Raw genomic sequence first — 23,056 nt, 5'->3', positions numbered from 1 at the left:
AGGGGAAACAGAATAATCAATGGAGGAAATATGGAGACGAAATGTGGAACTAAGACTGAAGGAAAGGCCATCCAGAGACTTTACCCTCTGGGAATCCATTCCACATGCAGCGACCCAACCCAGTCACTATTGCTGACGCCAAGAAGTGCTTGCTAACAGGAGCCTAATATGAATGTCTCCTTTTAGGCTCTGTCAGAGCCTTACTGATAGATGAGGATGCTTGCTGCTAACCATTGGACTTAGCACTGGGTTCCCAATGGAAGAGTTAGAAAAAGGATTGACTGAAGTAGCTGCAGGGGTTTGCAATCCCATAGGAAGAACAACATTATCAACCAACCAGATCCCCCAGAACTCCCAGGGACTAAAGCATCTCCCAAAGAGAAGGACCCATGGCTCCAGCTACATTTGTAGAAGAGCATAGACTTTCTGGACACCAATAGGAAGGGAGGCCCTTTGTCCTGGGAAGGATAGATGTCCTTGTGTAGCAAAATGCCATGGCATGTAAGCTATAGTGGGTGCATGGGTTGGGGATCACACTCATAGAAACAAGGGGAGGGAAGCTGGAATGGGGGGGTGTTCCACACGGGAAACTGAGAAAGAGGATAACATTTGAAATCTAAATAAATAAAATATCCAATAAAAAAGGAAAGCTTATATGGAAAAGACACATGAATATTAGTTTGTTTCAACTCTTGGCAGTAAGAAGAGACAAGGCTGATGGATTGCATTACCTGTTGGAGTGATAAGTCCTGGTGATAAGAGGCCTGGGACTGCATGGGGCAGAAGTCGTGCATTATCTTGCAACACTCCCAAAGAACGCTTAGGGGGCCTGCCAGGCCTTGAACTGTTGGAAAACAAAGATAAAACTCAAATACTATTACTTGGTTCATTTGTTTTTTGTATCTTATGTAATTGTCATGAAGAAATAAAACATTACTTTAGAGACTATGCACTGCCATGGGTTAATAAGGAAAACTAACAGTTTACAATAAATTTTACAATGTAATTATGGTTAATATTAAAGCTGCCAAGAATCCACTTTCACTTAACCTTTCATTTGTAAGCTAATACTTTGCAATACAAACCACCTGTTGTGAAGAATCCATAAACTACTTTCTATCCTTAATGCTATATGAATCCTGGTATTGATACATGCTATTAAGGTCTGAGGCAGTGAGTCGCAGAATTCAGACTGTACAAAATTGGACAGTATAAACCTCTACTTACCATAGCAGAGAAGATGGGTTCAGAATTGTGAATTATAGGAATAAAACACAGTGTTCATTAGCATTTTCACAGCCACTGGAAACCCATGAGGAACAATGGAAACTTATTCCTAGTATGTTGATTTTGTTCTGCCTCTTTTGGTATTACTACACAAAGAAAATTTGCCATATAGGCTAGCTTTGTCTTAGATCAAATATCTGTTCGTGGAGTTTTGCTGGTCTGCTGAGAATTTTGTGTAATGTGTCGTATTTACCCTTCTTCCATCTCTTCCACCTTCCATATCCACCCAGCTTTTTGTACTCTTTGGTTTGAACCCATCAAGTCCAACCTGTGCTGCTCACATATTCTAGTTGAATCAACACTAAAAGCATTAATGAAAACTGTTGCATTCACACATTCTTAGCTCTTGTGCAAAGCTCACAAATGAAAATGTCAGAAACTGTCATTTACAGTTGGGTAGTAGAAAGCCTGCCCTGAATGCACACAGTCCTGAGTTTAATTATGACTACAAAGGAATAGGGAATAAATAATTTTCAGTTCCAGTAATAAAATACAAATATGTATGTCTGCTAACACCATTTCATGTCCTTATATACTATTCAAAAATCACCATTTGGAGGTTGACACAATTTGCAGACATACGAATAATAGAATATTAGAATAAAGTTATTCTTAAGTAACTATATATTTTATTTCATTTCGATTAGTTTTTGTTCCATAACAGTATTGTATGTCAAAGCATGTTTGAGGATGTTAGAGGAGAAATAGTGGAAGGCCCTTCTCCCCTTTTACCATGTGTGTCCTGGGGATTGAACTCAAGTCCTTAGGTTTAGCAACAAGTACATTTATCCATTGAACCATCTTGCAGCCTGATATTTCACATATTACTTTTAATCTTGGATAAGATGCTGTTATTTACATTTAATAGAAATGCATTTTATAGAGAAGAATAAGAAGACTTTTGGTTAATACAGCAAAATACTATGTTAAATACACAGAGCATTAAAAATGTATGTGGTTCAGATAGGCAACATTTCCAAAACAATGGCTTCATACTCACAAGATAAAAATTGAACTATGTACTATCAACTTTGCAGTAGTAAAGAGCTCCATCAATATAAAATAAACTGCTGTTCAGTAAGTACAAGTCCTAGAAATTTTACACAGAGGTACTATTACCAGGCTCATTTTTCATGAATTGTGTTAGTCTTATTTTCTTCCACTATACATCAGTACTATGTCTCAATCTAGCAAGAGAAAATATTTTTTCTGGTTTAATGTTTCTATCACTTACTTGCTATTCAGTACTGGGTCATAATTTATTTTAGTTAATTCAATGTACTTGTCCTGTTTACCCTGGCCCTATTTTATGTCTTCTTAGATCTTTTCAGGGTGCAGAAAGGGAAGCATATACTTTTTCTTCAAATATGCTTTAGAAAGCAGTGAAAAATATTTATCATTGAAAGAAGATAAATCATTGGGTTAAATAATAGTCACTATATCTAAACATCTATGTAATTTATTGTGTCCATCAGATTTCAAGCCTCCTACTTAAAGTCACATGCTTACTCTTTGTATTTTCTTCCTGTTGCAGTGCTTTATCCCTGCCTCACTTCTCACACTGTCATCTAAAGTATGACAAATAGCCAAATGATGCTCTAACATATGACAAGGACCCATGTTCCACAATGTTCATAGAAGCCTTAATTATAATAGCCAGAATCCAGAAACAACCCAAATATCCTTAAACAGAGGAATGGATACAGGAAATGTGGCAAGTTTACACAATGGAGTACTACTCAGCTACCAAAAACAATGAATATGAAATTTATAGGCAAATGAATGGAACTAGAGAATGTCATACTGAGTGAGGTAACCCAATTAAAAAACAAACCAGAAAAAACAAAAACAAAATAAAACATGGTATGCATTCACTAACAAGCAGATAATAGCCCAAAAGCTCTGAATATCCAAAATACAACCCACAGACAACTCAAGCTCAAGAAGAAGGATGAACAAAGTGCAGACACTTCAGTCCTTAAAAGGGGGAAAATAATCATAGGAGGAGATATGGAGACAAAGTTTAGAGCAGAGACAGAAGTAATGGCCACTCAGAGCCTGCCCCACATGGGGATCCAGCATGTGTGTGTGTGTGTGTGTGTGTGTGTGTGTGTGTGTGTGTGTGTATCCACAAAACCTAGACAATTTGATGAAGCTAAGAAGTACATGCTGACAAGAGCCTGATAAAGCTGACTCCTGAGACTGCCAGAGCATGAAAAATACAGAGGCGAATGCCATCACCAAACCATTGAAATGTGAACTGTCTCCACTGGAAGAGTTAGAGAAAGGACTGAAGGAGCAGAAGGAGCTTGCAACCCCATAAGAACAACATCTCCCAGGGACTAAACCACTACCCAAAGAGTATACATGGACAGACCCATTGCCCCAGCTGCATATGTAGCAGAGAATGGCCTTGTTGGACACCAATGGGAGGAGAAGCCCTTGGTCCTGCCTAAGCTGAATGCCCCAGTATAAGGAAATGCCAGGGTGGGGAAGCAGGAAGGGGGGGTGGTTGTGAAGGGGGAACACCTTCATAGAAGAAGGGGGAGGAGGGATGGGATAGGTGGCTTACGGATGGGAAACCGGGACAGGGAATAACATTTCAAATGTAAAGAAAAAAGTATTCAATAAAAAAAGAAGATAGATTCCAGAGAATTAAATAACCCTATTTAAAAAATGGGGTACAAAACTAAACAAAAATTCTCAACTGAGGAATAGAATGTCTAAGAAGCACCTAAAGAAATGTTCAACATCAGGGACACACAAGGCAAAACAACCCTGAGATTCTACATCACATCAGTCAGAATGGCTAAGGTACAAAAAACTCAGGTAACAACAGATGCTGGCAAGGATGTGGAGAAGGAGGAACACTCCTCCATTGTTGGAGGGATTGCAAACTGGTACAACCACTCTGGAAATCACTCTGGATGTTCCTCAGAAAATTGGACATTGCCCTAACGGAACACCCTATACCTCTCCTGGGCATATACCCAAAAGATGCTCCAACATATAACAAGGACACATGCTCCACTACATTCATAGAAGCTTTTCTTATAGTATCCAGAAACTGGAAAGAACCCAGATGTCCTTCAACAGAGGAATGGATACTGAAAATGTGGTACATCTACACAATGGAGTACTACTCAACTATCAAAAACAATGACTTCATGAAGTTCATAGGCAAATGGATGGAACTAGAAAATATCATCCTGAGTGAGGTAACCCAATCACATAAAACACACACACACACACACACACACACACACACACACACACACACACACACACACACACACACGGTATGCACTCACTGATAAGTGGATATTAGCCCTAAAGCTCAGATTACTCAAGATACAATCCACAGACCACATGAAGCTCAAGAAGGATGACCAAAGTGTGGATGCTTCATTTCTGCTTAAAATGGGGAACAAAAATAGTTATAGGAACAAGTATGGGGACAAATTTGGACCAGACACTGAAGGAACAGCCATCCAGAGACTGCTCCACCTGGCGATCCAGCCCATATACTTACAGCCACCAAAACTGGACCAAATTGCAGATGCCAAGAAGTGCATGCTAAAAGGAGCCCGATAAAGCTGTTCCAGAGAGGCTCTGCCAGAGCATGACAAAAAACAGAGGTGTTGAAGGAATCAGAGAAAGAACTGGAAGAGCTTGAAGGGGCTCGAGACCCCATATGTACAACAATGCCAAGCAACCAGAGCTTCTAGGGACTAAGCCACTACCTAAAGACTATACATGGACTGACCCTGGACTCTGACCCCATAGGTAGCAATGAATATCCTAGTAAGAGCACCAGTGGAAGGGGAAGCCCTGGGTCCTGCTAAGACTGAACCCCCAGTGAACTAGACTATGGGGGGAGGGCGGCAATGGGGGGAGGATGGGGAGGGGAACACCCATAAGGAAGGGGAGGGGGAGGGGGATGTTTGCCCGGAAACCAAAGAAAAAAAAAAAGAACAGAGGTGAACTCTCATACCCAACCATTGAAGTGAGGATGGAGGTCCCCATTGGTGGAGTTAGAGAAAGGATTGAAGGAGCTAATGGGGTTGTAAACACATAAAAACAATACCAACCAACCAGATCTCCCAGGGACTAAACCACTACCCAAAGACTATACACGAACAGAGCCATGGCTCCAGCTGCATATGTAACAGAGGATGGCCTTGTCTGGTACCAATGGAAGGAGAAGCCCTTGAACTCCCCAGTGTAGGGGAATGTCGGGGAGGCAGGGGGTGGAGTAGGAGTGGTGGGTGAATAGGTGCAGGAACACCCTCATAGAAGAAGGGAGAGAGGGGATGCGATAGAAAGTTTATGGTACAGAAACTGGCAGAGGGGATAACATTTGAAAAGTTAATTTTAAGAAGTGCAATAAAAATATAAATCTAAGAATAAAAAATAAATGAAATTGAATGGATATGTACTGGAGAATGCATGGCTTATGTCACATCTAACACACATGAATATAAACTCCTTTGGATCAAATTCTCCATTCTTTTATGCTTTTAATTTTCCTGTTTATCCTTTTAGCATGATTGACTGACTGTCACCCAAACTAGAGCATGAACTCCATGAACACATATGTAAAGTTAGTGGTATATGTAACTGAATCTTTATGAATTTCTATGGTTTGTAGCATGCAGAAAGCCCAGAAAATGATTAAGTAAACCTATTTGTTGACAGATGGGAAATATTTCAGTGTTTCAATAGTTTTCAAATGTTCTTAAAATGTTTTGTCCTACTTAATAAAATGAACAGAGACCTATTTCTACCAATTTATTTATCAGAAAATCATTGCACTTCAGATCCTGTACTCTCCTGCAATTATATAAGCATCAGCCTATGATTTATTCAACTCTGACTATATAATGGCAAAGAAGTATATGGTAGATATTACTTTATTATGCTTTAAGAGACATAAGAAGCTTAAAGACCTGATTAACAGCTAACTGCTCCTGCAATCATATATATACATAATAACCATATCACTTGTCGATTCATCCAGTAAATAAATATGTACTTGGTATCTATTGCCTGTGGTAGTGCTATACATAGGTTAAAATGTAAGCTGAAGAAAGGTTATTTGTTGGGATTTTTCTATTAGTATGATGAGTATAGTGATACGATATCACTTTATAAACATGCTTAAATGTACTTGAACAGAAATCCCATGCAGATTTCACCAACTTTAGTATTTTTGCAAGATTTAACCCCCAAGAGAAAGTTATTGAAATTAGGCTGGTTCAATTTATCTATCATTAGTAAAATTGTATTTAAAATGCAATATAATTGATATTATTTATAATTTCAGACTTCATTACAATATATAGTAACACATTAGTACTTCTAAATTTCCTATTTTTTCCTTCCAAGATATTCCTGAGAAAATGATGAAAGACTATGTAGACTTCAGTAAAAGCTGTGAAAGATCACACATCTTGATAGATGATCCTGTGATGCTCCTTATCTTTAAAAGATTTATTATCATCAGGCAGATACTTACATATTAATCAAGACAAATAAACATGTGGCAATTTAACTAGGAAACTGTTATTTGGATGACAATTTAATCAGTATAGGTTGAAAGGTCCATCATTGCAACATCGTGTTTCCACTAAAATATTGATTGCATTACTGATCTCCGTAATGCTTTATGTTACAGGGCACAAATAGCCATGTAATTACTCTTTAATTGAATGATAATTGCTTCTTGGCAATTATTTGTTTCAGTTTAATTACAAGGTTATTTGTACTGTGTAAAATGAAACACCCTCCTCCTTTAAAGTCGCTACACAAATAGCTCTCCTAGTATGTCAACCGTATGTACTCTATAAAAAGACGTTGCTAAGAAATGTGTCAGATAACCCCACAAAATAGCAATGAGATTCCTACATTACCTAGCTAAACTATTAAGAGATTCAGTTTTATAGAAGTATTATCACTATAACATCTAAAGATTATGTACATTTAAATTACTTCAGTGTCCTGATTTTATCTAGGTCTATCTTTTTATGTAAGTTATCCTAATATGGCTTTCTTCATTTGATAAAACTGTTTAGCATAACTTAATGTGTAAAAAAATCACATAAATAATAATGGCACTTCATACTTCTGTGATTGAACTAGAGTTGCAATCAATTTATAAACCCTGTAAAGCTGGCAGCTCTCCAAGACAGTTCAGTGAGTCTTCTAGGAGCAACATATGATATTCTGTGCCATATCTGTTTCCAGTTGCAATGTACATTGAAGCTGATTCTCTCAAAACTCAGAGTATGAAATTTCCCTGTTAACCTTTTTTTTATTTCATACAACTATCTATTTATGAATCAAAGAGCAAAGTGAAAGCAGTTAGCTTCTTAGTTTCAAATGTAAAACAAAACAAAACTTATAAACCCATGGTGCCTTGAACCATTACATTATTTAATATAAATTTTATAAGCAGTCGTTAATTTCGTGGTAAATAAGGTTAGATCTTTGTCAGTCAACTTTTTGTACTATTCCTTAAAAAACAAAGACTACATTCTGTGACAGACTTAAAGAACAGCCAAAGATTTACTTACTGACAGTTAAGGATATATTTACTAGCAGCATGTGAGAATACTTCAACTGAATTCCTTAACAGGGAACTATCCACATTAATGCAAAACTCGGTCTTCACTTTTTAGAATTTTTGATGTTTAAAATCCTTCAACAGAATCATAAGTGTATAATGTTTCATCCTTTAGTACATGTTCAATACAAACACTGATACTATCTCTGAAGGTGTTGTCCACCGGCCTAGGAAAGGACTCTAATGATTACCTGTATGTGTTTAACTAAGTCAGGATATTTTTTTTTTGCTGGAACACTAAGAATTTTAATTGGATCATGGATTAATATTTGTGGTTGATATTTATTACAATGTATCAAAGACGCCAATGGTAGTTTAACTCTACCTGACCTTTCTGTGTTTATGGAGAAAAACAAATTCTGCACAGCAACCTGAATTCATTCTTTCTCAGTGACAGCAAACTAATCAGTTGTTTAACCATTGCACTAGATTGTATTCCAGTCTATATCAATGGCAGAAGCAACCTATTCAGCAAGTAAGAAAAAAGTAATCCATGAAAAATGTGAGCATTTAACATATACCGTAAATAAAATGTTTCAAGTCCAGAACTAGAAAGGAATCACTATGGTAACTCTTATAGAATGGTACTTATGTCAAACTGGCAGGTCTTGGTTTGTGGTAGCTTAAGTATCTCTGAGAGCGACGAATACGAGGAGAAATTACTATTCACTCATTACATTTTTGATAATTTTTAAGCATACCCAAAATGTAAATATGGACTTGTTAAATGGAAGATATATTTTAGTATTGGAAACTTTTGGGAAAATACTTTTAGCATAAAGATACTGAAAAGATGAAGGATAACCTTAACTTTGAAGGACTAATGCATATAATATCAAGGTTTATGGGGAAAAGCCATGTTTATGCATTCATATAAGTGTAATTGAATTGCTTACAGTTACTATTTACTATTGAGATGTTTCAACTCCCTGCTAATGTCAAATATTTGCTTTTTGTCTAGCTGAAGAAGAAATCAGGTATCATTAAAAACTCAAGAGTTGCCTAATTACCTCATATAAGCTATAACAGTGAAGTTATTTTATTCTTCATTTACAAACTGTTCTCTATTTAAATGAAATGTATTCTAGGCCAGGTGTTACTATATTTGAAGGAGATTGGTGTTTGCCATACATTTTCTGAATTCTAACAAGGTTTTAATATAAAAAGCAAAAGCTATATAGTGGAAATGCTGTTTTCTGACACGAATTCTTTGGAGATATTTCTGATTCTGCTTGAATAGATCCTGTAAACATCAATAAAATCAATTTTCCTTAGCAAACCTCAGAATGTTTTGAATTAAAAAAACTACTCTCCCAATGTATATCAAATCAGTTTCAGGTAGCTTTGGAAAAATGAAGACATCATTAAGTATATAACTGTGGAAAACATCTAACAAGAGTTTGAAATTTACATTTGATGCACTGCATTAACACTTTTAAATCAGCATATTCATTCCCAATCCCCACTCTCCTGTCTTCTCTTTTTGTCTTTCCTTGCCAATCTCCCAGCATTTGTCTTTCACTGTTACCTGTATTATCCATATTATAACTTCTCTCATCAGTTACCTCTGACACTCTAGGTCATGTCTCCATTGCTTCATCTTTTTCTAACTGTGTGACAGGTTGCCCCATTGTATTTTAATAAAGTCTACTTAAACTGTTCCAAGAATTGTGATGAAATATTCCTTTCATCATGTTTTTGTCTGCTCTACAAGAGATACTTTTTTTTAGTTACTACATGTAAAATAAAGTATAAATATCCATTCTAGCATTACAAGTATGTGGCAACATGCCAGCTGGACTACTAGTTTTACTCTGTTAATTATAGTATTTGAAAGAAGAACTCTTTCACTATGAAAAATGCCATAGTATTTGGGTTGCTGAGGCCAATGTTTTTAAACTCCATTGCCTTAAGAAGGGTTCACATATTCTGCTCTGCTGACTGCTATTTTAAGTTTTGTTTAGTTTCATTTTTTCCTGTGCCAGCTAGTCTATATCAACATATAGGTCATATTTAATGGTTATTCCAAAGGATACTTTAAAATGAGCATTAAGGAGTCTATTAAAACTAACAAAACAATGTCTTTCCTACTGAGCATATAAAGTCTCTTCAGCAATTACCAGTCTATATAATCCCCGAATAATTTAGATATTTAACACTTCAGAAATAGAATTAATCAAGAAAAGCAGCCAGGACAGTGTTAATGTCCAACCTAAGGTGATCTTAGGAAGGTAAATTAGTTGATTAGGAAGGTGAAAACAATTTACTTTGTTATTTTAATGGATAGGAATTCAATTATATTTCTATATCCATAGAGTCAACCCTCATCAAAGAAGTTTCTTGCAGTAGATAGACTCAGAGGTCTAAAAATGAACAATGTGTGATAGAGAGACGTTGGAACACCCAGTCCTAAATGGAATAGCTTTATAAAGTCCCTCCTCACAAGGCTCAGGGATCTATACAGAATAGATAGAAACATTTTAAGAGACAGTATAGATGAATGACTCTAAGATACAGTGACTTGCAAATACAACAAGACCATGCACAAATTAACCCACAGAGACTCTGGCAGCATGCATAGGGCTTGCACAGTTTCGAGACAGACAAAAACCCAGTACTGAAAGGAAGAAGCAAGACAGAATTCCTGTCTATACATGTTTTGTGTGTATGTATGCATAATTTTGAAGGATCATTAACTAAGCCTAATTTCAAATCTGGAAATGATTATGTTCTATATTTCAACAAGGAAGTTCTTCAAGTAAAAAAGCCTATATTGACCATAGAAAGGATCAACAGAACCAAAAGTTGGTTCTTTGAGAAAATCAACAAGATAGATAAACCCTTAGCCAGACTAACGAGAGGACACAGAGAGTGCGTCCAAATTAATAAAATCAGAAATGAAAAGGGAGACATAACTACAGATTCAGAGGAAATTCAAAAAATCATCAGATCTGACTATAAAAGCCTATATTCAACAAAACTTGAAAATCTGCAGGAAATGGACAATTTCCTAGACAGATACCAGGTACCGAAGTTAAATCAGGAACAGATAAACCAGTTAAACAACCCCATAACTCCTAAGGAAATAGAAGCAGTCATTAAAGGTCTCCCAACCAAAAAGAGCCCAGGTCCAGACAGGTTTAGTGCAGAATTCTATCAGACCTTAATAGAAGACCTCATACCAATATTATCCAAACTATTCCACAAAATTGAAACAGATGGAGCACTACCGAATTCCTTCTATGAAGCCACAATTACTCTTATACCTAAACCACACAAAGGCCCAACAAAGAAAGAGAGCTTCAGACCAATTTCCCTTATGAATATTGACGCAAAAATACTCAATAAAATTCTTGCAAGCCCATGAAGGGGAGGGGGAGGGATTAGGGGGATGTTGGCCCATAAATCGGGAAAGGGAATAACACTCAAAATGTAAATAAGAAATACTCACGTTAAAAAAAATAAAAATAAATAAAAATAAAAAATAAATAAAAAATAAATAAAAAATAAATAAAAAATTCTCGCAAGCCGAATCCAAGAACACATCAAAACGATCTTCCAACATGATCAAGTAGACTTCATCCCAGGGATGCATGGATAGTTCAATATTTGGAAATCCATCAACGTAATCCACTATGTAAACAAACTCAAGGATAAAAGCCACATGATCATTTAATTAGATGCTGAGAAAGCATTTGAGAAAATCCAACACCCCTTCATGATAAAAGTCCCAGAAAGAACAGGAATTCAAGGCCCATATCTAAACATAGTAAAAGCAATATACAACAAACCAGCAGCTAACGTTAAACTAAATGGAGAGAAACTTGAAGCAATCCCACTAAAATCAGGGACTGCCTACTCTCTCCCTACTTATTAAATATAGTTCTTGAAGTCCTAGCCAGAGGAATCAGATAACAAAAGAAAGTCAAAGGGATACAAATTGGAATGGAAGAAGTCAAAATATCACTATTTGCAGATGATATGATAGTATGTGTTGAAATAGAAGTAAAATGCTATCAGGTTATCTGAATTCATTGCTCAACACTATGATTTTATCCCCTAAAACATGTCCAGTTTACTTCATTAAAGATGTTCGATGCATAAAATTATAAGTAACTCCCATGACTCATCTCACAGAACAATAATTCCACCTGCATATAAAGACAAAGTCTATCTTCAGAACCCTACAGATCATATAGGATCTTTTAATATTTCAGTGAAGACTATGGCCTAAGAAGACCATTTTGAAAGTATTTTTGTGATAGACCAACAAACTATTTCTCAGGCATCCAATCCAGAAATAGCCCTTTTCCCCAGTAAGAGCTTGATAATACCCCCATTTAACCTTGACCCCACAAAATATATCATTTACCTAGAAATCAAGGAATAGCCCTATACACTGATATCTTAGTAGGAAAGTACTTCTTTCTGACACAGGTTAAACAGGTTACCCACAAGTGACACAAAAATTCAGCTAAAGTGTCTCTCAGCTGTGGTCTGGGAATTAGTGTCAGACAAATCAGATATTATCTCCAGAAGATTATTAACATCACATTATTTTGGTTCTGCCTATATTTCCTGTAGGAGGACAGTATATCTGCCTACTAGAAACTTAGAGGGATGTACTTTCATAAAATACCCTATAAAGCCTTGACCTGAATCATACTGTAGATCTTGAAACATCCCTTAAAATAAATTACTACTTTCCACAACTGCAATAGGATACTATGATCTAGTCAATCAGAAAACCACTGTGGCTTTGCCTATTTGTAACCACAATGATTGACCTCAGGACATCGACCTCAGTAGTGGTCATGAAACAAACTTTTTTTTTCAGTTTCTGCTCATTATGGTCATGATATGTAAGTAATACAACCAACCCAGAGAACTATCCAATGATCCAGTGTGAGAACTTCCTGCCATGTAGGCAACCACAACCACAAGCATACCAAATATTTAGCCTACTATCAAAGAACTCAGAAACAGAGCCTCAGCAGAACATAATCCAATAGGAATCCAACAGGATAATATCAGAGACTGAAGATGTTATAGTTTGGATCTTAATTGTCCCTTCAAAAAGACTATAATAATGTCTTTATTTCTAGCCAGGGGTACTATTCAGAAGTTATGAAACATAGGAGGCAGAGTCTCCTTGGAAGAATTATGCCACTGTTAGTGTGATCCAGAACAATAAAGTATGTTGCTTACTTTTCCCTTTCCCTCCCACCCCATTCATCTTTTCCCTCTCACCTTCCTGATTCTCATAGGGTGAACACCCCCTTGTCATGATGTAATGCCTGGCCAAAGGAACTGGAGTAATCTAAAATGTCTTAAACTAAGAGACAAACTGTATCTTTATAAATCTAAGTTGTTTTTTCTCAAATACTTTGGTTTTTCTCAGATTGACTCCCCTTTAGCAGCCATCAGCACTCTTCTGATAATGGTAGGACCTTGAGGGAAACCTCCCTAATCCTTAGGAGGATTTTGACTGGTTTCATCTCATGCTGGTAACCATAGCTGCTCTAAGTTGATTCTTAGAACAGTGTATACTATGTAGGTTCCTTATGGCCAGTGAAAGACTCTATGCTCATTAGAATATGAGCAGATCTGTTGTACACAAGGAAATATTAACAATAAAAATAGGAAGATACAAAGATGTGAGGGAGATGAGGTCGGAGGCATTAAGGGGAGTTTGAGAAGAAAGTGGGGTATATATGGTAAACATACATTGATTAAATGTATGAAACATTCAAAGAATAAAACATATTAGTTTTTAAAATTTTAGTTTTGAAAATAGTTTTTAAATATTCATAGTACCTATTGTGATCAAGGAAATTTCTATCGTAATATCAATGCATTAAAGAAAATAAATCTTAAGCCAAAAAGAAAAAAGAAAAACCCAAAGGTGACAGTGTCACATTGTTTTACTTTAAAATATGTTGTGAATCTACAGAAGTCAAAGTGTCATGGGTACCAAATACAGACATTTTACCAATGTACTACAAAAGAAAGCCAAGAAATACATAAATATATTTACACTAACAACAAAGCCCAAAACACATATCAGGATTTAAAAAAATGTTACCTGCAGAGTGGAATAAATTTCTTTAAAACTCTGCATCAAATAAATAGAATATGATTTATATGGAACCCAAACAATTCAATATCAAGAAGACAACTATAATAGGTAGATTCTGTGCAGAAAATTCCTAATAGAAAATAAAAATGGCTAATAAGTATATGAAAAATTCTTACAGATCTTGAATCATCAGAGGAAAAAGAACAGATGCAATGAGATATTATTTCACTCCTGTTAGAATGGTTATTATCAATGCGAAGGGATAATGAGGGGTGGCAAGGATGTTGAGTAAAGGGCGGAAAGGGTGGAAAAATAAGTTTATACAACTACAATAGAAAATGCATGGAGGTCCTAAAATATTGCAGAAAAGTATAATGTCTATTTGAATCAACTGGTCTACTACTGAATATAGATCCAAAGGAAGTTGAATAATAAGTTAAAGAGTTACTTCAACCATCAGATTTATTTTATTACTACTCGAAATTTTTATCTACCAGATCAAAAGTTCATCAGCTGCTGAATGGACAAAGATAACACATACAACACACACACACACACACACACACACACACACACACACACACACACACACACACTAGCAATTATTCAGTTTAAAATTCTTTTGTGAAAACATGGGCAAAATTAAATAATATTGAGTGAAATAATATAAGCACAGAAGGTCAAATCACTGAATGATTGCACTCACATTTGAAATCTAAGGAAGTCAGCTGTAACAGAAGCAGAAAGCTAAATGGAGACTATCATAAGTTGGGACAGATAGATGAGAGAGGAGGGACAAATATTGGTCACAGGATTTATAATCACAGATCTGTAGGAGGAACATTTTACAAGATGGCACATTTTTAGATAACTGTTACACTGTCAGAGAAATATAAATAATACCACCGAAAAACATTAACATGGCAGATTTCACATTGTGTATATTTTAATACGGTTTTACAATAAATTCATAAAATGATACATTCTATTTCCTCTCTTTCCTTTTAGAACAATATAAATTTGAGCAGATCCAAACATCACAACCACATTTGAAGACAAAATAGCAAGGGCAACTAAATATAGACGAACATATTTCACACACAAAAATATTTTTCTCCTTGAATTATAATTTCTAAGTTCTATGTGAGTTTCTTTGTGCCATATTGATCAGTTTAATTAGATTGACACTTTATATTGTAATGGTGGCACCATGCATTTTCTTTGACAGTGTTTCTATTATAATGTTATTTTCACTTGTTTTAGCTTTGCAAAGTCAATGATTACATCACATTCAGACAAGCAAATTTCAGTCTTTTCTAGTATTATCTTCTCTAAATTAAACATACACACAAACACACTCATGCACATACAAACAAAATTTGGTAGCTAACTATTATTTTCTTGTTTACTCTTTCTAGTTCCCAGTGACATAATATGAATAAGCTATTCTGAAATATTTTCTGAAACCACAATACTATATATTCGTATCTATAATTTATATGATGAGGTTGACATAGAAAAATTGAAAAGTATATAAATATATAAAAACTTATTTAGGGTTTTACTTTTTGAACACATTTTCAGATGAGGATCTCTTGAGCACTACTTTTTAAAAAGAATTTATTGGTTATTTTATTTATTTACATTTCAAATAGTATCTCCCTTCCAAGTTTCCCCTCCACAAAACCCCTATGCCACACCCTCTCCCTGCTTCTATGAGGATGCTCCCACCCACCCACTCCCACCTCACTACCCTAGCATTCAGGACCCTGGGTCATCAAACCTCCACAAGATCAAGGGCCTCCCCTCCCACTGATGCCAGATAAAGCCATCCTCTGCTACATATATAGCTGCGCTCAGCACTCTTAACTGAATAGCTTTCTCCCATTTTGGAGTTTTAGAGGTACAATAAAAGCCAAATTTAATGACTGCTAAGTACTGTCCCTTAACTAGCTTAAAAGAGCAAAATAAACAGGTGGCAATGTTATTAATCGGTACAACAGAGGAGGAACACACTGAATATTTTTACAATCTCAATTTAGAAAAGCAACATTTATTTTTAATTGACAAGATGCAAAAATTTAAAGATGGTTTCTTTTATTCTCCTAGTTAGATGCTAGGATTCTACTACACATGCATTTGAGTAGGAAAGCCTTAAATGAATTCAGTTGAAAAGAAGGGGAAGTAAGGCCTGTTGATGAGCAAGGTAATTCTCAATTTACATTAAAATACATGAAAATTATTTATTTCAAATATCTTCCAAAGTAACAGTCAGAAAGGAAAGGGCTTGCTTTTTGGTAAATTCTTGCTGACAAGCTACTATTCCCTTTATCTTCCTGTCTTCCAGAAAGTTATTGGTTGAATTTAACCTAAACTACTCGTTTACCCTTTGTATAAAACATATTATGAGGTGCTTTTCAATGATTATTCACTGCTACAGAGTGCAAACTCTCTGACAGCTTCCTTTAAATTCTTGTGGTTAAATGAGCATTTCACAAAATCCCTCTTCACATCTGCACACATTATAATTTACACATTAAATACAACAGAGCTTCACCTTAGGCCCACTGCCAAGAACAATCATTTTAAATCTTTTTATCTTTTCACAAAAAGATAATTATAAATGTTAAAATGGCAGGAAAGTTACTGTTGTGAGAAAGCGTTCAGAATAGTCTTCCCCAGTTGAACTCAGAGTTATGAAAAAATAAAAATATGGGCCAGGGTTTGTGTGTGTGTGTGTGTGTGTGTGTGTGTGTGTGTGTGTGTGTGTGTGTGTGTGAGAGAGAGAGAGAGAGAGAGAGAGAGAGAGAGAGAAGAGAAAGCAACATGTCAAGTAGAAAGAATGACATATTCAGCTAAATTTGTCATAGATCTATTTAATTGTCACAAGAACAACCAGCCTCCTTTTGAGCTAAATGGACGGGAAAACTACAAAACACTTATCATTAGTGCTTACTGGTAAAAAGCCAATAATGAATTATATATGCAAGAGGTTGCTTACTAATTTTACTTCCCATAAGTTGATGCTGTCTAATAACTTAGAAACTATATTTTCCCTGAAGATAAGCGTGCTCATTTAATTGGCCTTTTGTTGCAACCTGAATGTGTATAGTCTAATCTCGGAGCCTCTTCCTCTACACTACAGGTGCTTCCCTTTCGCTAATTAAACATTAACATTGTGCAATTGTTGGTGCTCTAAAATTGGTGGTTAATTACCTCTGACTAAGAGTACCACAGAAAGCCTAAGTAAGTTGTGTTCCAGATAAAATGCAATGAATACAAGATGTTTCCGTCGTCCTCTGTCCTTTGAAACACTATGCTGGGAGACCAGTTTATTTTCCAAAAATTTCTACCTAAAACAGCATTGTTTTGTGCAGTTATATTCCTTGAAAGAGTGAGTAGGAGTGTAGGATGTGTGTAAAATACATGTATTTAGGAGATATGCTGTATTACTTAGGACATAAGATCAAAGTCAAAGGCATAAGGATTTTGTCCCAAGCTTGCTACATGTATTGTTAGAAAGTTCCTTCTCTTGTTTTGGTTATTTTCCTACAGAATAATGTAAAAATATACATACTCCTTTGAATAAACAACAATAACTCAAAGTAGCAGTTTTAATTCTTGAAGAAAATAGTTACATACACACAAACACAAACACACACACAGAAATATTCCTTTATTTTTGAGAATTACTAGCATGTATACAATGAAATATGACATTTATATACCTTATTTATCCCCTATAACTTTCTTATTTTCCAACATGCCCCCATCCCAACTTCTTAACTTTTTTTCCTTTGATAACGCACTAAGTCCAATAAATGCTGCCTCTGTGTGAATCAGTATGAGGGCATGCACTGGAACATAGGAAAACTATATTTGGACTCATGTCCCAAAAAGGTGATTCTCCCTTCCCTAGTAACTATCCACTGTTAAAAGGGCCTTTGTAAAACTGAGGCCTGGACGTCTACTCCATCTACTCTTGGACTTTGTCTAACTTTATTTTGTGGAGGTAATCATGGCTGCAATAATTTCATGTCTTGTCCTAATCAGAAAATAGTACTTCTCCCATCTTCCAATTCTTTGATTATTTCCACTTCTATGATATTCTCTGAGCTGGGGCTAGAGTGATATAGACCTATTGAGAACAAAGCATCCAGTCTCTTATTCTCATCACTTTCGCTGGTTATGCATCATTTATGCTGTGAATTAGTAACATGCTTGAGTCAGACTATATTTATTTGCAACCACTAATTGTGTGAATAACTTCCCAATGTAAATATTAAGAACCTCTTAGTGGTACCTTGAAATTAGGTATGGTTGAAGTATTTACACCATGAAAACCAGAACTAATGTTCAGTTCATACTCTTGACCAATGTACTGTATTTCTAACATAACGGGTTTTATTTTATATAAATTTTTAAGAAAAAAATAATACATAGTAGTTGAAATTTTTTAGGATAAGGAAGATAAATTTGAATCCATTATCATTGCCAGCTGTATCACCTTCGTTGCTACAAAATAATTTAAATTCTAGATTTCAGATTCCTAATCAACAAGCTGGAATACTGACATCTAAATTGTAAAAGAATACATATGTGAATATACATGCACACAGGTGAAAGTGAGAGATAAAGAGGTAAACATAATTACCTGGGATGACATCGTTAGTATTGGTGATGAATAATATTGCAACAATTGTTAGTAGCACTATAATCACAGAGTAGTTAAACTGAAATCTTCACTGTTTCAGGATTTTTTCTTGCATATTGGTATGGCGCATCATGGGCTTCACATTCTATTGCAACATCTTATCATTACAGTCTGGGCAAAACTCCTTAGAAAGTTTAATCCTAACTAATAATTAAAAACAGTAAATGAAAGTAGAGGAGAAGAAAATTAACCACGTTTGAATTGTCATTTATGTTTGCTTTTTTTTCTTCATCCTTAAATTCAACTCAGTCATTCCAGGGCACTTTATCTTTAGTATGGAAAACTGAGACAAGGAAGGCTTCTTTAGATGAGTTTTAGAGGTAACTGCGCTGTAGTATAAAAAGGTTTGGATCCATATACAACTGCTAGGAAATACATATTGCTGGCAAGACCTAAATGAATTTTATAAAGTTCTTTGTTTCATTTGTGTTTGACTTTATTTTAAAACAGTGTACGAATAAGAGAATGTGTCATTAATAAAACTAAAAATATGATATAAGTTTGTTTTGATCTAGAATAAAAAACAACTTGGATGAAGTTTAAGCACATTATGAAAACTTCCTCCAGTGTTCCACTTACAGGAGTATCAAAATAACCAAAGAAACAATCACCAAGTAGAATGGCGATTTCCAAGGGCTATGGATAAGAGAAAATGGAAAGTTATTTAATAGGAAATAGTCTCAGTTATACAAATTAACTAAACTCTCTGGATATACATGATTAGCATAATACCTATTAAAAATTCACGAGAAGGGATAAGGTACTGCAATCCCTTTACAAACATATCTACATTTGAGGAATCATCACCAAATAAAACCCCAGTTGTGTTCCTGTAACCTATGAAGAGTCAATTGTCTACCTTTAACTCCACTATTAGGAGACAGAGTCACATGGAACATGGGAACATGAGATTGGCCAACCTAGCCAAAATGGCAAGTTTCAGGTTCAAGGAAAATCGCTGCATTAAGGAACAAAGTAGTATAGAGAAAGACATCCAACAGACTCCTTAGACACAAGCAGAGGGGTATACAAATATTTGGCATCAGACATAAAATGCATATACCACATACTCACAAGTAAGGATTCATGAGATTAAGCATGCTTTCCACAATGAGAAGTGAAAGTTAGACTATGGGGGTGCTATGTCTCAGTCAGTCTAAAATTCTCATATGCAGGAGTTTGAAGCAAAAGGAATGCAGTGAGTTTTAGACTGCTCTACATAGTACTGTACTACATAGTAAGATCATGTTCTAAAACAAAATCCAACAACTGTTTGTGTATGTTTTGACTACACTTCAATGTGTGTGGATGTGTATGTGAGTGTGTCTGTGTACATCTGTGTATATATGTTATATGTGTAAGGAGAGGAGTATATTTTGATGTTAAATGTCATGTTCTCATTATATAAGTATTATTATATGAAAAGAAAATACAAAATACAGATTAGATAACATTTAGTACAACTACATCTTATTCATTAATACAATAAAAGCTTTTTAAAAGCAAAATTACCATTTAAAATATCATCTATAATCAAGAAGAGGATTTAGTTCTGTTGCTTATAATTTTCTTCAAATTGCACCAATGGAGACTCATTTTTGTTTTCTGTTTCTTTAACATTGAGAGGATCCTTTCACCACTTATAAAGGCAACATTTTCAAAATTTTGCTGTTTCCATGTCCAAATATATCTGCAAAATATTCCATAGGGTGATAGGTGAGACGGAGAGAGACTTTCTGTGTGAAAATAAAGGGTGGAAACATTTTTAAAATGCTATGAAAACATTTGGCTGCCTTAAGAGCCTAAAAGAAAACATTTATTTTGGCCACAGTGATTAAACATTTGCTTCCTTTGGAAATACTTGCTGCCAAAATAAAGGTTAATTTCTTTTTTATACAGGAGCAAATATTTTGTTGAATCTAATATTTTCTAATTTTATTTCAATATTGATTATGGTCAGTAATACATCATTGTTTATGGATGATGATATATAAAGGTATTGGGGGTTCTTTGTATCTGCAAACTCCCTTAAATCAGTCAATTTAACTTCCTGAGATAATAAATGTGCTACACCTAAACACAACTAAGAAACTCAGCTACTGTATTATTAGCCCAAAAGCTTGAGTTACCCAAGATACAATTCACAGATTACATGAAGCAGCAAGAAGAAGGATGACCAAAATGTGGATGCTTCAGTCCTTCTTAGAAGGGGGAACAAAAGTATTAATTGGAGGAAATACGGAGACAAAATTTGGAGAAGAGACTGAAGGAAAGACCATTCAGAGCCTGCCCCACCTGGGGATCCAGCCCATATACATACAGCCACCAAACCCAGACAATATTGTTGATGCCAAGAAGTACATACTCACAGGAGCCTGATATAGCTGTCTCCTGAGAGGATCTGCCAGAGCATGACAAATACAGAGGCAGATGTTCACAGTCAACCACTGAACAGAGAAAGGCGTCCCCATTGGGGAAGTTAGAGAAAGGATTGAAGGAGCTGAAGGGGTTTGCAACAACAATACCAAAAACCAGAATTCCTAGGGACTAAACCACTACCCAAAGAGTACACATGGACTAACCCATGGCTCCAGCTGCATATGTAGCAAAGGATGGCCTTCTTGGGCACCAATGGGAGGAGCAGCCTGTTCTTACCAAGGCTGGATCTGGGAATGGGCAGGGAGGTGGGAGTGGGTGGGTAGTTGGGGAAGGGGAACATCCTCATAGAAGAAGGGGGAGGGGGAAAGGATAGGGGGCTTATGGACCAGAAACCAGGAGAGGAGATAACATTTGAAATGTAAATAAAAAAAGAAATGTCTGATAAAATGGTTTTTCTTTGTGTAAATAAAACATCTATATTAAAAGGCATTATTGACAGCAAGTAGCAAGAAGAGATACTGGCTTTCTTATAGTTTAATTTTAATGTACAATTAATCTAAAGCATCCTAATTACTGGGTGCATAATATAAAGAAACTCACTTTGCTTTACCTAGGAGCTTATTTCAGATAGCTAGGTAAATTTTCAAGTCTTTGACTAGTGATCTACTAAATCCAGGCACACAGAAAATTATATTGACGAATCCACATGTGCATCCATTGAAAGCAGCTGCCTACTTGCATAGGAGGAGCACTACAATACTCTTCAAAAGTTTTAAAGATTAGAGTTCTAAAGTTTACAACATACCACCACTCAATTAGTGGCCTCACACTGGGAAGCTAGTTCAACCTGCAGGTTGTGGGAAATAAAGACAGATTGCTTTACAAAGAAGAGTAACAGCGAAATTCTCAACCTACACAGCAGAATTTCCTGTTAAGCTTTTAAAATAAAATGAAAACTTCCCATGTCTTTAACTAGGCAATCTGAATTAAAGGGGTTAACTTTTAAACAGCAGAGAATTGTGAAATACTAAACAATAATCTAACCAGAACATAGCTTGATGAAATCTCGAAAACTAAATTAGACAAAGATATCTATTTGGCCTGACTCTACTCAAATAGAACAAACTTAAATAGCATCTGTTTCTACCACCCAAAGGTGCACTTTTTGGCAGCATTATTCAGATCCAGTCAGACTACCTTACTACCATGTTTCTATTTTTGAGTGCTACCTAGTAAATTGATTCCAGGTTATAAGAGCAATGACTGTACACAGTTCCAAAATCTCCAATAGACTGCATGAAAAGACCAGTAGCTGAAATTATCCTCTTGACTTCTTTCTGACACTATGAAATTATCCTGTGCTTGGATTATTTTTGCCGTGACACATAACACATTTTCCTTATAATTACTTAAAAGGTGTCCCAAAAGACAAATAAGAGATAACTATAATTGATATTTCTTCTAAAATGGAAGAACAAAAAACAACTGGGTTAGTTAGGGTTTTACTGCTGTGAACAGACACCATGACCAAGGCAAGTCTCAAAATAGACAACATTTAATTGGTTTGGCTTACAAGTTAAGAAGTTCATTCAAGTATTATCATGGCAGAAACACGGAAGCATCCAGACAGGCAGGGTGAAGGAGGAGCTATGAGTTCTAGATCTTTATCTGAAGGTTACTAGCAGTATACTGGCTTCCAGGCAGCGAGGGTCTTAACGCCCATACCCATAGTGACACACCTACTACAACAAAGCCACACCTTCTAATCCTGCCACTCTCTAGACCTTGTATATTAAAACCATCATAACACCCTGTCTCCATTTTGGGCAATCTGTTCATGATTTAAATTGTGTATACATGAAGCATATTTCAAAATGAAAAAAGCATAAGTGGATGCTTTTGGTACAAAACCCTGGAAGACAAGGTTAGTATTCACTCTACAATGTACTTTGTCTTCCTGGCTTTTTCTTAA

General features: G+C 35.7%; 1 protein-coding gene across 9 annotated transcripts in view; it reads right to left on the bottom strand.

Annotated features, from left to right (window-relative positions):
• Dach2 (dachshund family transcription factor 2) overlaps positions 1-23,056 on the bottom strand; it is a 565,808-nt gene that overhangs the window by 298,203 nt on the left and 244,549 nt on the right. For all 9 annotated transcript variants that reach the window (XM_063280376.1, XM_039100249.2, XM_039100247.2 and 6 more), the window contains one exon: positions 732-844. In XM_063280376.1, the coding sequence (XP_063136446.1) occupies positions 732-844 (113 nt within the window). The remainder of the gene's footprint in view (positions 1-731; positions 845-23,056) is intronic.

This window comes from Rattus norvegicus, chromosome X (genome assembly GCF_036323735.1).
Source record: "Rattus norvegicus strain BN/NHsdMcwi chromosome X, GRCr8, whole genome shotgun sequence".
Taxonomy (NCBI): Eukaryota; Metazoa; Chordata; class Mammalia; order Rodentia; family Muridae; genus Rattus; species Rattus norvegicus.
The sequence above is the reverse complement of the archived record's forward strand: the minus strand, read 5'-3'. Positions and strand labels throughout refer to the sequence as shown.